This window comes from Thunnus albacares, chromosome 9 (genome assembly GCF_914725855.1).
Source record: "Thunnus albacares chromosome 9, fThuAlb1.1, whole genome shotgun sequence".
Lineage (NCBI taxonomy): Eukaryota > Metazoa > Chordata > Actinopteri > Scombriformes > Scombridae > Thunnus > Thunnus albacares.
In genome coordinates, this window is record NC_058114.1 from 4,911,380 (window position 1) to 4,928,736 (window position 17,357).

Genomic DNA, 17,357 nt, shown 5'->3' on the forward strand with positions numbered 1-17,357 from the left:
TCTCTACTCCCTGCCAGGCACGTGGGAGGCAGCACCACGCTGCCTGCTCTCAGGCGGTACGTGTACGTGTGTGTGTGTGTGTGTGGGTCCACTGCCTTAGTTCTTTCCAAATCCCTCTCAATCGTTGTCTTCTCTGCTTTATACACAATTATTCTGTTTCCACTCCCTGTACGTGGCGGTTAGAGGCTGTTCAGCCATTGCTGTGTTGGCATAATATTTCAAACGCCTGCATATGGGGAGAGTTTGTTTCTGTTTAGGGATGTAAACCATGACTCAATGACTAGAACGTGAGTGTTTATGGCTGTGTGACTGCGCTGAGCGATTTGTGTGTGTGTGTGTGTGTGTGTGTGTGTGTTTGTATGTTCTTGGTCCGTACGTACTTGTCTATGTCGATGCCTAATGGATTGCTGGGTCGCAGAGAGAGGGGGGAGATGCCTTTGTTGCGGTCGGTCCTCATGTCGTAGTAGTTCATCTCATCCACCCACACGGCAGACTGGTCCAGGATACCTGCGGGGCAGGGCAGGACAGGCGTGTCACACGTCACTGAGCTCAAAAACACATTCCAGATGTGCGCTCACACACAGAGATGTACGCTCTCTCAACCATATATTTAAACCTACGTTCACGCAGCAACATATATTTTACTTTACTTAGCTAGAACTCCTCCTTCTGTGCAAAAATGTGTTCCGAAACTTAACTAATATCAAGCTTCAGCTGTATGAGTAAAGGGGGGTTTTTCATATAAAAATCACTCTCTTTGTTTCCTCCAGACAGTGTGTGTGTGACTGTGCTGAGCTGTAGTAACACAAGGAGAGAATTTCACACACACACACAACAGACTGGAGACGAAACAAGACGCAAATATACAGAAACACTGCAAGTCAGACACGAGACGACGGAGGTTTCCTTGGAGACGCTTCAAACTTCATCATGACTGAACATGCTAATAATTAATACGAGGGTTAATACTTTGTGTACAGGCGGTATTGGAATCGTGTAATCAGAATGTTAAAACTCAAATAAACATTGTTAGCTCGTTTTAAGAGTGTCGAGACGTGTTTCATAAATTGCTTGTGTTTCATTTATTTGGAGCATTTTATGTGCTGTCAAAGTGGTGAAGATGTTTTTTCTTCCGTTGCTTGTGTGTTGTCTATTCCTATGTTTTATTACGTTGCAGAGCAGAGAGCCTCTTGGCCGCCGTCTTCATTCACTTTCCTCAATTGTGTGATTTTTTTTTTTGGTGTGTGTGTGTAATTTCTCCTTATATGAATTAAGGGTGTAAGCATGGAGGGTCTGGGATAAACTTATAATTTTGGCCTAAATAAACTTCCCTTGGCTTGGCTACAACTAGCGCTGAACCAATAGATTTTTTTTTTGACAGACAGAAAACAAATCAACTGCTTCACTCCGCAATAAATTAACAGTTTATTGTTTATCGAGTTAAATTTTGAGGATTTACTTCTATCATTGTCTGTTGCTTGTTTTTCGGTTTCAAACTGATAGTTGGAAGAAAAAAAATAATAATAATATGAAGAGTTCTGGGAACTTGTGACTTCACTATTTTCTGACATTTCATAGACTAAACAGTTAAGCAAAAAAATAATCAAGTTTAATCACTAATGTAAATAATCATTAGCTGAAGCCCTACTTGCAACTTTTATCTTCTCCAGACTAGCAAATAAAAAATGTCATCATGTAGATTTTTTTTTGATATCTCCTGAGCCTCACCGATCCTGTCCGGCCTGAGCAGTTTGAAGGAGACCGTGGAGGTGCCGAGACCTCCGGACTTGGTGGTGACGATGATCTCTCCCTTGTCGTCTTTGGCGGGGCCCACGCGGCACACTATCTTGCTGGCCGACATCCACTCGGCTGTCAGCAGGCAGTTATGGCCGCAGATTGACAGACCTGAGAGGGGGAAGAGAGAGAGAGAGAGGGGGGGGGGGGGGGTAAAAGGTGAAAGGGTGAGAGATACGGACACACGGTGACAGCGCAAAATAAACAAGCTGTAGCACAGACGATCTATAAACGAGAGGTGCTCGCTCGGAACGGAATCGGCGTCTATCGGAAAGTTTAGTCAACCTGTCACCGGGGGGGGGGGGGGGGGTTAAAGTTCAAGTCGGGGTCGTGATGGGTGTGGGTGGCCTTGACTTTCCTTCCTTCCACTCAGCTCCTTCAAGCTAACATGTGTCACTTGAGTGCTAAGTGGCTCATTACTGGCAGGCTCTGTGCACTCTGCCCCTACATCAGTTGTCCTCTTTTTAAACCCCTCTTGAAAACAATTTGGACACTAGAAGACAGAAAAAAAAAAATGGATTACTTTGACATTTCCAGCCAAGGGGATTCAGAAAGCTTCACGTGTGTGTATAATCAAACATCATAGAAGCCTGCGAGAGCTGATCAACAAATAGCCCATAAAACCGTGAATAATATGCCCATTAGAGTGCCATTTCCTGCCTCTGTTCTCTACTTGCTACTTTGTTTGAATACATAAGCATTCACACACATTTGTGCATATCTAATTGTCTAATTCCAGGCCCCAGGGACATTCATGGTCAGAAATAGACCTGTATCACCGGCCAGAGCACGGCTTGCCAAGCGTGGAGCAGTGTGTGTCCTCTGGTCCCACACACTCGAAACCAAAGAAGTAGGTTAGAGGAGGAATTGGCGAACATGAGGGAAAATATCGGCGTAGAAACAGTGTGACGTTCAAAGACATAATGAGAACAAGATGGAGGTAGTCCATCTGTGTGGCTCTTGAGAATCATGAAGAAAAAAAAAAAAAGAAGCAACAAGTCTATTTTCACATTAAAGCGTGTTGGTATGCAAAAAGTGTATTGCAAGTTTTTTTAAACAAAATGTTTACAGGACAAAGAATTGTGTTTTTAGTTTGTTGCAGATAGAGCTAACAGGGTAATTTGTTATAGATGATGCAAAATTGAATTACATAACAATAAAATATCTCAATATTCTATTCGGTAGGTCTGCACTAAGGTTTTAATTTTCTCTACTGAAGTTGCTGGAGCGCCTTTACAACAAAGGTGGACGATGTTTTTCATTGTAAACTTAAAAGCGTTGCAAACATCTCATCATACGTCATTGCACACGTATATATTATATAATATAAGTTCACTAAGGATGTTTTTTTCAACTTGTAATTTCAAAATAAAACTGTAAAATGAGTTAAAAGATGTAAAAATGAGTTTTATATAAATTTTACAACACAAAGAAAACTACATTAATTAAAAACACTTGTTGTAAGGCAGCGCATTTTTAAACATCACTATACACATAATTAAACAGTTAATTATTGTGAATATTTAAAAAAAAAAATATTTGTCTGATAAGTTTTTAAATAAACTTAAAGATATTTTTACTCAGCTTATTAAATTGTCATGAAAGTAAAACCTAACTCGTGAAAAAAAAAAAAAAAAAAAAAAAATAAATTCTTATTCCGGAGAGGAAAAAGACTCCGGCGTCCCGTCTACCTACGTATCATATAAACAAAAACAAACTTTACACCGGGGCTGTTTAAAAAAAGGGGGCGGCTGTGGTTTGTTGATGGATAAGTTAATAAAATCAGTTAATACGTCTGCAGTTACAAAATACTCGACATACCGGAGCAGAAATTAAATGAAAAAATAAAGCAGCTACATTCACTAGACAGCAGAGACTCCTTCAGCAAAAAAACACTGCTAAACTATAAAAAAAAAAAAAAAAAATCATCATCTAGGAATCATTATATTTACGGAAAATAAACAAATGTAAACTTCGTAATGTGTTGACATCTTGTATATTTATATCTACGTGCTGATCTGTAAAAATATATATCTATCTAATATTTATCTTGAAATTTTCATTTATATACCTTTACATATATTTAATTACTCACTCCCACAATTACCCAAGAAAATCAATACTGCTGCAAAGAATTTAATTTTTTTTTTAAAATTAAACAATCACAGAAACATTTAACCGAGTCAGAGCTACGTGTGTGTGGTTAGTCATGTGATTATAAACGTATTTACCGATGAGGTCAGCTGGGCCCGTGCCCAGGTTTTCTCCACGGATGGTGACTTTTGTCCAGGCCGCACCCTCCTTGGGCGAGATGCCCGTGACCAGCGGGGGCGGACGGGCACGAGACATGGCGGCCTGAAGCAGACGGGGGGGGTCGATCGACACCTGGACGTGGAAGGAGAACAGAGAGAGAGGTGAAGGTCAGTGACACAAAAACTGAAAGATCAGGAAGAAGCATCACTTATTCTGTTGACTGAATATTAACTTTTTATTGATAAAAGTGAACATTTGCTGGTCACAGATTGTCACATCTGAGGATTTTCTTGCTCAGTTTAGTCTCACATCACTGTAAATTTAATAGTTTTAATTATTATTTAATTATTGACTGTTGGTGTAAAGAAAAAAAATACAATGTCATGTGAATTTGACATTTTGAAGACTAATTTAGTAATTCTTTCATTTAAAAAAACATTAAAAAATAGTGAAAATAATCTATAATTGCAGTTCTGAGAGCTGAAATAACATATAAAGATATAATATATATATTTAAAATGACTCAACTGTATCCAGTGTATCTGCAGTAAACCCTCTCCTTATAAAAATCATAAAAAAAATACCGTAAATTATTTTTCAAAAATCCTCCAGCCTCTTATTATATTTGATATTTAGGGTTTTTTAGAATCGACTGGGGACGGCATAATTTGAGCAGCATTTGTCTGGCAGCTAGTGTTAATTTCCCACCCTGTAGGTCTCCAAACAATGTATGCATTGCAGCAGTTATCTCTCAGATAATAGGAAAAATAGAGAGAGGGAGCCAAGAATGAAGGAGCAGACAGAGAGCAGGGAGGAAAGGAAGAATGTAAACCTCACAGCGAAGGATAAATAAACCTGGCCTCCCCAATCATTCCACATAAGCCCACACAATACAGTGCAGATTATGGTACCAGAAGAAGGAGCACCCATGGAAATCAGTTCATGTTGGGGCTGAGTAAAAAGGAAGAGAGGGAAAGATTCCAAATGAAAAAATGAAAGGATGTATTTCAGCAACGCAGATGTTTGCTAATAAATTACTGCCAGGTCTCCACAAAAAAAAAAAAAAAAAAAAAAAAGGCTGACCAATCTAGACTCTCTGAAGCAGCTCGAGCGAGGCTTCCGCCCTTTTGCTCCGCAGCCAAAACACGTTCTCTGCAAACAATGCAGGAGTTCACACGGACCGGACCTGCAACGAGTTCACGGTGGTAACCCTTCGCACAGTTATATGGTCACTAATTGGCTGTAGGCGAACAACGGAGGTGTAAGTAAGACTTTCGGAGAAAAAAAAAAAAAAAAAAAAAAAAGCCCAACAGAGGCTGTATCAAAGGAAATCAAAATTGACAGAGGACAACACTGATTAGTCTACTTGTTAGAGAGACTTTCCTGGAACGAAAAAAAGTCACACGTTCAGTTCCTGCTGCAGCCAGTGTGTTCATCCAGAGCTATAAACTACTACAATTTACTAGCATTGTCATCAATTTTCTGCCTTTTTAAAGAAATAATAAATCGAGTGTTTTGTCTATAAATATCAGAGTCCTTCACCAGATCAGATGAGACAGAAATAGAAAGATAGAATAATAATAGAAAGATATTTACAGAAGAATATTAGAAAACTGCAAAAAAAGCAGCAAACATTAAGATATGATCAGCTGTAATAAAGTGAATAGTTTATTCTATTTAATTTAAATGACCTCAAACCTTAGGGTTGGGACCCCGTGTAGGGTCGCCTGATGCAAAATAGGGTCATGACAAAAATTGCTAAAAACTAGAAAAAGTCATTTTAAGGAATAATGAAAATTTTGTTTCATTTTACTTTTTTTAAATCTCTTCAACTTCAGAAATAAATTGCTTGATTTGTTTATCTTGTCACTTGAACCTCATCAACCTTCACAGTAGAGCTGCAACGATTAGTCAAATAATCAATCAACAGGTGATTAATCTGAACTGATTCACTTTTTAAGTGATTTTTTTTAAACACGACCTTGTTTTTGCCTCTTAAACAGGATTTGCAGCTTCTCTTTTGTCTTATTCTGAAAAGACTTTTTGTCTTCGGGTTAAAAACTATGATTTTCTGATATTTTAAAAGACCAAACAATTAATTGATGAGTCAAGAAAAGAAGCAGCAGATGAACTGATGATGTAATTAGTTACTAGAAGTCCTACTTGATGAGACTGCACGTCGACGTAACCTGACATTCAGCACAGATCTCATTAACGAGCGAGTTAAAACTACCATCAGTGATGACAAACTGTGCTTAAAGACTCTTAATTAGCATAATGATCATTAGGCTAAAATATCCCTTCATACCTCTTTATTAAAATCACTTTTAAATACTTTTAAAATAGCTGCTATCACATGATTTCGATCTCAGCTTTGCATTACCATTTTGAAAAAAAAAAAAGGTTTTAATTAAGAGTGCATTAATGCATATGACTTGACCTACAGTAGAAACCTCCCAGAGTAGCAGGAACTTTCTGGGGAACTGTTCTGCCGCGGGGACCCCCACCAGTCGCCCCTGACATCGGAGTTAACGAGAAAACTCCGGTGGGATTTACCTCATGTTGTTGCTGCTGCCCTGTGCTTGTCAGAGGAAATGGAGGGGCTACGGATCGGACATGAAGAAGATAAGAGGTTAACAGGCCTAAAACAAGAGCTGGGTATATCCTTCATCAATCCCATATGTTTAGAGTGGGAGCGGCGAAGGGGCGAGAGGATTGGGCTCTTTATTTTCTGCGATTCGGATTCTGCTTCCAGGAGTGTTTTTATCCCCGTCCACCCCTCATCTTTGGAAATAACACGTGCACAAACACACAGATAGCCTGCCCACACACACACACAACACATACACACACACACATACACACACACACACGCTGGGCAGAATGACAGCTCAGCTAGGTTGCGTGCGAGGGGCCCGAGCTGGTGTTGTGTGGCCTGTGTGTATGCGAGTATGTGGAAGGATCTGCGGAGAGGTCTGGGCAGTGTGTGTGTGTGTGTGTGTGTGTGTGTGTGTATATGTGTGTATGTGTGTGTGTGTGGTCTGGGTGTGTGGTCTCTGGCGCGGGCCTGGGGAGAGCCTGCTGACGGCTGGGATGAGAAAAGAGCCGCTGTGTTTACTTTACTCTGGGGGCTGTGCATGGACACGGGAACACTGCCCAGACCCCTCTCTGTAACACCGGCGTGCACGCATACACACACACACACGCACGCACGCACACGCAGTCACACACACACAAAGTAAGGGGACTCTTGTACAAGTCTCACGTCATGCACCATCACAAATACCCTGCAAACGAGGTAATAGAAACTATAACCTTATACAGGCTGAGGCCTAACTGTGAATTAATTTTTCCTTAAAGTAGCATGAACAGGAAAACAAAAGTTCCCGAAGCTCCAACTGGAAACTCATGAGGTAGTCAGTGTTTTCCACAAGAGGGATAAAAGTATTACCCTCTAGGGGGCATCAGAGGATCCCCCATTAGATTAGAACCCCGCTTTCTTCCAACATGTGTCGAGCCGTGTTGTACTGTGCGGGCTAAATTTAATCAATGACAACACAGACCCAGATTTAGCCCATTTTTCCTCACTCGAATCTCTTCCAACCATGGTAGCCTCCAGCCCCCTTTACCCCCAACTCTTCTCTCTCTCTCTCTCTCTCTCTCTCTCTTTCTCTCTCTCTGGTAATAGGGCTAAAACGGCAGGTTTGTTTTCCTTGGAGGCTGACTAACAAACAGCAGGGTTGGCTCAAAGCTGTGTGGTAGCTGTGAAAGTCTGAGGCTTGGGATTTTTCTTCTTGCAGCGCTGCTTAACAAGTGACAGTGCTTCTTTGGCTCTGGTGCTGCAGGACACAGATACAAAAAAAAAGGAGGGGAAAGACTTTTCATTAAAAATCTCTAAACACATGAAACCGCGGTACGTTCTCGAAAAATGTTGCGCGCGACGGTCTAGGCTAGATGGCAGCGATGGATTTCTTTTTCAGTTTAAAAAAAAAAAAGGTTGCTACTTGCTAAATAACGTCATGTAGACACTTCGGTTTGAAAAGTTGAGAGACACCGTTGTGTCGTAATGTGTCGTTTACATAGACGATGGCAGCGCACCAGAGGAGAGACCACTATTGTAGGATATAGCTTAATAATCACACAATTTGGGCTTCCAAAATAAAACTGTGTGATATTGATGCTTTGTATATCAAATGACACAAATTGAGTATTACCTATTCACAGGTAAACTGTCTGACCAATCACAGGTGTTTGTTTGAGGCACATAACTGGGCAAAAGCATTTTCATTAAATAGACTACATTTTCACACGTAGGGTTAAATATTTTTGAATTGGTTGCAGGGTGTGATGCGTGGTATGGTTACTGATAAATAAAACAGCAAATAAAATAAAAGTAAGCTCCTCTATTGATGACTGACATATAATGGTACTATCAGTGCTGAAAACAGACCTGGTAGACTAGAGCTGGACACACACCGACACCAATATCCTGTCGATTTATTTGAAGCAGCTTCATACGCTGAAAACCTAAAATCAATAAACGTCGAGATAAAAAAAAAAAAAAAAAAAACTCAAGCCGCAAAATTCAGGCAGCGTTGTTGCATTTAATCTTCCCCTCTTTCTCTTTCCTGTTTCCTGTCAAATAAAGAGAAACCTGAGACAAACATCTGGACACCAAGAATGTTAAAAGCCTTCTAGAGCTGAAATGATTGATCGATTAATTGCTTTTAGTTGACTGACGGAAAATTAATGTCAACTATTAATCATTTCAGTAATTTTTCAAGCTCATTTACCTTATTTGCGCTGGAAGCAGCTTTTCAAATGTTAAGATTTGATGCTTGTCTTTGTCATATATCATTGTAAACTGAATATATATGTCAAAATGTTACCTTTAGCTCTGGTAAAGTAGAGTTAGGACACCTTTCATTGCCAAAATGATTCACTGATAAACTGAGAAAATAATCAGCAGATGAAACGATACTGTCAATAATCCTTAGCTGAAGCCCTGATTTAAAGACTTTATCTCGGACTTGCTGATGTCATAACTTATCTTCCTGATAACGCCCAGAGATAACGGTCAGGGTGTTTAAAACTTCTACTTAGATCAAAGTTACTTAGATCATCCTTCAAGCTTCGAAACATAACAAACTCCCTGCGGCGATATGGATGTGGGAATCTATCTATCTGGCACACACGTCTATCTTGTGAAAGAGGCGTTCATACCTTAGATCATATGCTGGTTTGAGCTCAGAGGTGATTCACATATGGCAGTGATTGGCAAGTGTGTATGTGTGTGTGTGTGTGTGTGTGTGTGAGAGCGAGAGTGTGATGGGTTTAGAGGGCACAAAGGGACCCATTTAGACAGATCATCACCCTCGCCCCCCTCCGTCGCACCGTCAGAGCGGCTAACTCACCGCTCCGGCGGCTCAATACCCCCACCACACTAAACACCATTTCACTCCGTGCTCTCCAACATTACACAAACACCAGATTCCATCAAAGATCCCCCTCCACTCCTCTGAATGCACAGAGCGGGCCAAACATCACCTTGCCCGAGATGACTGGCCTGATCACACAGGCGGGGGCGGAGCTTTAAACAATCCTCCTCAGTGTTTCGCTCGCACCCGGGCCACCGCATGCCTCTAAGAAGTGGTGAGGCGCAAATGCAGCTGATAGTCAAAAAAAAAATTGACCGTAATATGTGTTAACTGTATCGTGTTTCAAATAAGCGGATCGTAACGTGAACTGAGCAGGTTCTGTTTGAGAGCAGATGCTGCGGACCACTGGCCAGTCATTGAGTTCTTCCACAATGAGTCAGCATCTCCTCTACAAGCCCAGCGCTCATGAAGAGTCTTTCGTGACAGAGAAAGAGGACAGAGTGATCAGATGTGTGCCTCTGGCTCACTATCCTACCATCATGATGTCTGCCCACAGGGTTTGTTATCTTTAGGGCTGCCAGTTTGTTTGTTTGTCAGTCTCAAGTGCTTTTCAGCTTTAGGCCTAACGAAGTGAAGTCCCCAATTTCCCATATTAAAATCCTGAAACAACAAACAGAAATATGAAGTATAGGCCTGCAAATGCAGAAAATTGTTTTCAGAGGATTAAGAGACTGGAGACAGGCAGCTCTGCCCAATGACATGGCGAAATGGAGAGATTTGAACCTTCACGAGCCGGGCTATAAGACTGCTGCTTTACATAAAAAACACATCAGCAGCGTGAGAACCGTCCCCGGTCACATACCATTATGAATTATAAAAACAAAAACAAATCAACACTTTCATTTAGAACTGCGAGAGATTCAGATTTTCATTATCAATTCATTTATTCATTTTTTTTTTCTATTTATCAAGTGTTTATAGGGCTGCAAATTACCAACTGACATTTACTTGATCAATCAGAAATTATTGATCAATGAAGCGTGGCAAAATATTGAAAAATTCCATTACAATTTCTAACAGTCTGAATCATAAAAATATTCAATTTAGTGTAACAAAAGACAAAAAAACAATAAAAAAACAGTGACTTTTTGGCATTTATGCTCCCAAAAATGACTTAAAAGATTAACGGAGGATCAAAATTGTTCTGAATCTTTAACCAATCAATTAATTTCAGCTCTAAAGTTTCAAAATAAGTGTCACATGCAATAATAGTAGAAAGGTATTGTTTTTAAATTGCTTGTTTATCTGACCAACAGTCCAAAAACTAAAAGGTTTTCAATTTATGACATTATAAAACAAAGATTTGCAGCAAATCCTCACATCTGAGAAGCTGGAGTTAGCAAACATTTGTTTTTTTGTTTTTTTTTTTGTTGCTAAATTACAGAGAATAATTGATTTTCAAAATTGTTGTTTACTGTTCTGGCAATGAAGTAATTGAGGAATCTACCAGGACCCCTGGTTAACAATTATTTTCATTATAGATTAATCTGCTTATTATTTTCTGAATTAGCTGATTGATTGTTTGGTCTACAAAATGTCAGAAAAAAATGTAAAATGTCTGTGGGGTCCAAAATCAAGTCTGAAACCCAAACATATTCAGTTTACTATCACATAATACAGAAAAAAAAAAAAAAGCAGCAAATCCTCACAATTAATTAGCTGGAACCAGGAAAAAAACAGGGGAAAAATCATTTAAATGACTTGCTCATTTTCTTTCAGCTCAATTATAAACTAATTGTTTCAGTAAATACTATTTTCATTACTTTCACATTCAGTGTAACATTGAATCTCGCTAGGATGAACACTTAATACACTGACTATGTTAGTATTGAGCATGTCTCTGCGACCTTTTTTTTTTTTTTCTTCCCAGCCCAAAGCTCCTCTGTCTGTCTGTCTGTCTGTCTGTCTGTCTGTCTGTCTGTCTGTCTGTCTGTCCAGGTCTGACTAGGTCACAGAAACCATGCTGTGAAAACCAGTGGCCCAGCAAGCCTGTCAGCAGGGGGAAGAGGCTACCAGGTGGGGCAGACTGCCGAGAGCAGACAGGGGTGAGAGAGAAAAGTGCCGCTTCACAAACAAGGCACGGCCTGACCCCCGTCGCTCGATTCACCCTGAGGTCTACGGAGCGGCGGCACTGAGGAAAAGCCTCAAAAAACACAACCCACCACATTCCACCAAAACAAACAAGCAGGGCCACCCAAATTTTTCAATTAGAGCCCTGGGAGGGGAGGGGAGGGGAGGGGGAGGGAGGGGAGGGGGAGGACAGGGGCAGGAAATGGATCAGTGTAGCCTTGCCCCAGCCGTTCCCCCAGCCAAGCGGTGCTGACTGTGTAGGAAGAGAGAGGGGAGAGCTGATATGCAGAGGCTCTCACAGCAAAAAAAGGCTGAAGACTTGTTAGCGCGGATGTCGACAGATGATGGAGCAGCTCGGTGACAACTTATTCCTGGGACACGGCGCCTGCCCGCTATCGACTTGTCAATCAATTACTCTCGTTGGCTCTCGCATAGAATCAATCAGTTAAGCAAACACACATGTTGAGGTACCCCTTTCCCCCCCTGAAAAGACCTACTTTAAGAAATTATGTTAGAACAATATTTGTCAAAAGTACACAAGAGGAGGAATTATAGAGGCTTAGACTATGTTCTGTTTGAAAACACCACACTTAATGAGGCTGAGGTGAGAGAAGTGTATATATATCACAACGTGGAGGTCTTTAGGTTTATTAAGTAAGTAATATCTTAACCCTTAGACCTACTACTGAAATATAAGCACTAGTGCAGCTAAACTTGTGCTTTGTTGATCTCAGAGTAGGTTTGATGAAACATTTCTAAAACAAATGAAGCTGGGCCTCGATTTATGATTCCTGCAAACATTTTTAGGACCAAACACCAATTTCAATATTATCAGTTCTACCTATAATGTAAGGCCTGAGTGTTCTTCAATTCACATTTTTTAATCACTAAATTATGGAGGTAGAGTCACAACAATTAGTCAAATAATGGATTAGTTGCCGACTATTGAATTTGATAATCAATTAATTGTTTTGAGGCATTTTTTAAAGGTAGATATGTCCAAAATTCTCTGATTCCAGCTTCTAAAATGTAAATATTTTCTATTTTCTTTAGTCTTCTATGACAGTAAACTGAATATCTTTGGGTTGTGGATTGTTGTGGACAAAACAAGATATCTGAAGACGTCACCTCGGACTTTGTGAAACAGTGATCGACATTTTTCACCATTTTATAGACCGAACAACTAATCGATTAATAGAGAAAATAATCTACAGATGAATCAATTGTTTGTTAGTTGCGGCCCTTGATGGAGGACGCTGTGACTGACACGTTCTCATGTCATGGATCAAATTGTTGCAATTCTTTAGTTCATTAAAATCATACTTATCAATTGGTTTCAAAGATAAAACGGATGAAAAAAGTTGAAATCTGTTTATTCACTATTTGTTGTTGTCCTCTACAGAAAAAAAAAACTCCGTTGCTACAACTGGAGTCCTTCCAAACCTTTCCATGTATTTAGACTTAACCGACACTCAAGAGGATGATTACATATTTCAAAATACAACAGAGGAGAAAAAAATTCCCTCATACAACTCTTGTAAGCCTCACGGATGCAGCAATAAACTGAAATCATCATTAATGGCTTAATAGCAAAATACCAAGACATTCTCTAGAAATGCTTCAGTGTCTTTTACAACAGTTCCAAGCTTTTCCACTCAAGTCTCATATTGGCATGTAATTTATTCTGCCTGGTAAACATCCTCATGAAACAAAGAGCCTGTGTCGCTGATGAACAGATAACTTGGTTCAGTGAAATTATCGTCTATCCTTGTGTGACCGAAATCAAGGCGAAGAAAAATGATGGTGAACTGAATGTAATGCTGATTAGACATTAAATGTAAACCGCAACATAGTAAGTAAGAGTGGTATAATTTGTCACTTTGTCACTTACAATCAATAATAAGTTAAGATTGTGTGCTTTTAGTGTATTGTAAGCTAAAAATCAACCAATCAGTGAAAAGGAGTATTGCATGGTTCATTAACTACTAGCGTTTTTAAAAACCTCATGTTAAGTATTCTGATGTTTATTCTCACCACAATGTCTTCCAGTCAATGCAAGACTGTCTCTGAGTCACACGAGATCATTTGGTGTGATCATTTCTTTCTTTTTTTGTTCGTTCCCATCTGTATGCATAAATATGTTTTCAAACTATAAGCAAGGTGTTAGGTTCGTTACATTTTCTTTGTTTTCATAGGCAGTTAAATAGGCAATCGTTATTTCTGTGTTCAATCTATTTTTATTGGGGTGGCACAGTGTTTCTAGACACTGTGAGAGAGGTCATGCCACCTGGGAATGAGTCACATCTGTACGTTCTCTCATGCAAACAATACTCCTTAACCAACCTGTGCTGATTCAAGGTATAGTTTTAACTCTATTATATGTGTTTCAGTTGGTGTGAGAGTTGAGTGCAGCACTAGTTGTAGGATGGGACGGCGGCGTGAGATGTTTTGGAGGGTGATGGAGAAAATTTAGCTATTCTCATTTCGATTTGGTTTCCCTGCACAAAAATGTAAGCAGTTTTCATTGGAACTACTTATTTGGTAGAAAGTAGTTCCAGGCAAAAATGTTCAAAAGTGATATGTCTGTGGATTATATTAGGAAATTAGGACATAGTATTTGGCAAAGCAGGTCTATCACTTAGTATTTAAGAATAAGTCATAAGTCATTTTCAAAATGTAAACAACATAAACAATTTTTTGCTGAAAACGCTGACACATAAAATCTAAATAATAGTCAATGTAAACCACAAGACACACATTTTGTGATTGATGGGTTTTGTATGGGGGGGGTTTGTGTACATATGTAGGCAACTTGACTTTTTAACATTACATTAACTGTGCAAATAAAGACTATAACAATTGCTGCTCTGTGGAGATAAATAAAAAGTTGATTTGAACATGATGCTACTGTCACTACAAACGCAAAAGATTAATAACAGTTTATAGAACTGTTAACAAAAGAATTAGGTCATTAAAGAGAAAGAAAAAGATAGATGGGGAGAGATATACAAAACGTTTGCAGAATGAAAGTGTAAAAAAAACATGGCTGTAGCTTGATTTGATGTCAAAACAAAACGAGATAAGGATGTACCAAACTCCATCCAAGTTTCTCTCAATTTAATGGTAAAGAGGGCTATACAGAACATGATCATAACCTTTCACAAATCAATAACCTCGTCGCGTCATTTCGACCATTCCGTTAACTTAATGACAGTACACTTGCAGCTGTGGGCGATAGCGGAGGGCGTAAACACTTAATTTAAATAACGTTAGATATTTTAAGCACAGCTTTGATGTGTCAAAAATGAGCCGCATCTGCCAGAAGCCGTTAATGGCTCGCAGCGTTAAGTCTTGAAATATGTTCCGGTGGACAAAAACAAACAACACCCCATTTAAACTGCTGAATAGTCGGATAATTCAAAGGACTTTGGCGACTGCATTACCGTTAGGACAATGAAAGATAACATCTGTCAGCTGCTTCTGTTACCATTAAACGTTATAGACGTCTGAAACAGCTTACTAAACAACCCAATGGTGATTTCAGAAAAATGAAAGTCTGCTTTGTTGACAATTTTGACAGCTAAGATAACGTTAGCTCAGGCTAACCATCGCTCGCTAGCATGCTAATTCGTTATGCCGGAAGGGTTACCGGAGGCTGTCATCTGCGTCCGTTACAAACAGTTTATATTTCCACCTGTCATGCCATATTGACTTTGGCATTGCTTCACATATTTTAAGAGAAAAACGTCAAACAAAAAAGGGTAACTTACAGTTTGCAACAGCTGGACCGGAGCGACCGTTTCCTGTATCTTCTGACTACTTCCGGATATCCTTTCTTAGCCACAGCCTTCAAAATAAAATAACATAACATAACATAACATAACATAACATAACATCACATCACATCACATCACATCACATCACATCACATCACATCACATATATATTCTTTTTAATTTATGCTGATGTGGTAGGTGTTGTGAAACTGTAAAATCAGTCCATGCATGTAAAAAAAAATACTTCTTTCATATGTGAATGTGATTGGTCAATTTCTCATATTGTGATTTTTCTTTACACACACTCTACATAGTAATGCTGAAAAATATGACTATATATAGGCTCTTTAAAGTCTCATGTTCTGCACTCTGCTTTGATTCATGGAAACTGGAAACTCTCATACATTGTAACTGTATCTTAGTTAAGCTACTGCACTTAAGTACAATTTTACATACTTGTACTTTACTTGAGAATTTTCATTTTATGCAACTATTTACTTACTATTACGCAACATTTCAGAAGAAAATATTGTACTTTTACTACAATTGGCAGCTAGAGTTACTACCTGGCCAATATTTTTCATTGTAAACACATCATCATCTTACAAAATACGAGATGATGTATTGTTGTAGATTAGACACAAAGAATGTATGGGTAGATTTGCTCCAGAATGAAAAGGCTCCTTACACATCAATGCATCAATGGTAATAATCCAATTTGTGGTGTTTCTGTGGTAAATTCTCTGAATGTTTTTCCAATATTGCAGCCCAGCCAACATTACATTACATAGCCTAATTTTCCATGTAACTACCTGAACAGACTGACTGATAAGCTGGCTGAATCTTTTTGAATTTGCCTTTGACATGTGAGTTAGTTGGGTGGCTTGTTGGTTCTTCATCTCTGTCTTCTTGTGGTATAAAAACAGCTAATGAGCAGTTTAATCCATGAATCCTATTTTTTTATGCTTGATTGAATCTAAGACTAAATGCAGCAATAACAATATTATTGGATTCATGCTTCTCTGAAGAGCTGAATGTCCTTTCAAGTGAGATTCCTGAAGCCCAGTGGGAGCTTTGCTTCTTTCCTCATCCCTCTTTTCACGGTGCATCACTGAGGTATTTCCACTTGTTCTGGGAAAGGCGCAGCATCATTAGAAATGCAACAGAGACCACCCAAGCACACACTAGAACACTGATACCATTACATTTATCGCACCAAATTGTGCGGGGCAGAAAGAATTTCTGTGATAAGGCAAGGCCCAATCCCCAGGGAAGCCATATTGTCCAATTAGCTGGGGTAATCTGATAATTAAGGGATCAAACTGTGACTTGGGAGTTTGCACAGATGCTGATGCAACACAGGGGCTGTTTGTCTATGTAAACATCTACTTACAGCAATGACGCTGGAAGATTTTGATCTTATTCTCAGTGGTGCGGCCTTTGCTAATGAATGACAACGACAGTGGTATATCACACATACCAACTAGTGAAGCTACAAATCAGTGGGTTATCTGGTACATTATAAGTGTCATGCAGAGAGATACTATCGTGTAATGTATGGGAAAATATCCTGGGAAAATATTTAATGTAATATGAATATAATATCAGTATTTATTAGTACTTACCCACCAACATTTTACAGCGCAGAACAGCAAGAACCACTTACACAGAGTCCTCTTTCAGTTACAGGAAAAGTTTAATGCTTTGGGAAATGAGCTTATTCACTTTATTGCCAGATGATGAGAAGATCAATATTACTGTTACACTTGTCCTTTTAATATGAAGGTGGAATCAGGAGAGGGATGGCTTAGCTTAGCATAAAGTTGGCCTACCAGCACCTCTAAAGCTCACTAACTGGCCTTAATTCATAGGGACCCTTGTTTCTGTCTCAGTCTTTATGCTAATTAATGCTATTTAATGGACAAATATAAGAGTGGTATCAATCTTTGCATCCAACTCTGGGCAAGAAAGCAAATAAGCATATTTACCAAAATGTTGAACCAAGTATAAACACATATACCTTACA

At 39.2% G+C, this 17,357-nt stretch overlaps 1 protein-coding gene across 1 annotated transcript in view; it reads right to left on the reverse strand.

The window, feature by feature from the left end:
• Window positions 1-15,429, reverse strand: part of exoc2 (exocyst complex component 2) — a 57,153-nt gene extending 41,724 nt beyond the window's left edge. The window contains exons 1-4 of the mRNA XM_044361550.1: window positions 15,326-15,429; window positions 4,026-4,179; window positions 1,729-1,905; window positions 381-507 (exon numbers count right to left, since the gene is read on the reverse strand). Coding sequence (XP_044217485.1) covers window positions 381-507; window positions 1,729-1,905; window positions 4,026-4,143 — 422 coding nt within the window. The 5' untranslated portion in view covers window positions 4,144-4,179; window positions 15,326-15,429. The remainder of the gene's footprint in view (window positions 1-380; window positions 508-1,728; window positions 1,906-4,025; window positions 4,180-15,325) is intronic.
• Window positions 15,430-17,357: the final 1,928 nt, after the last annotated feature.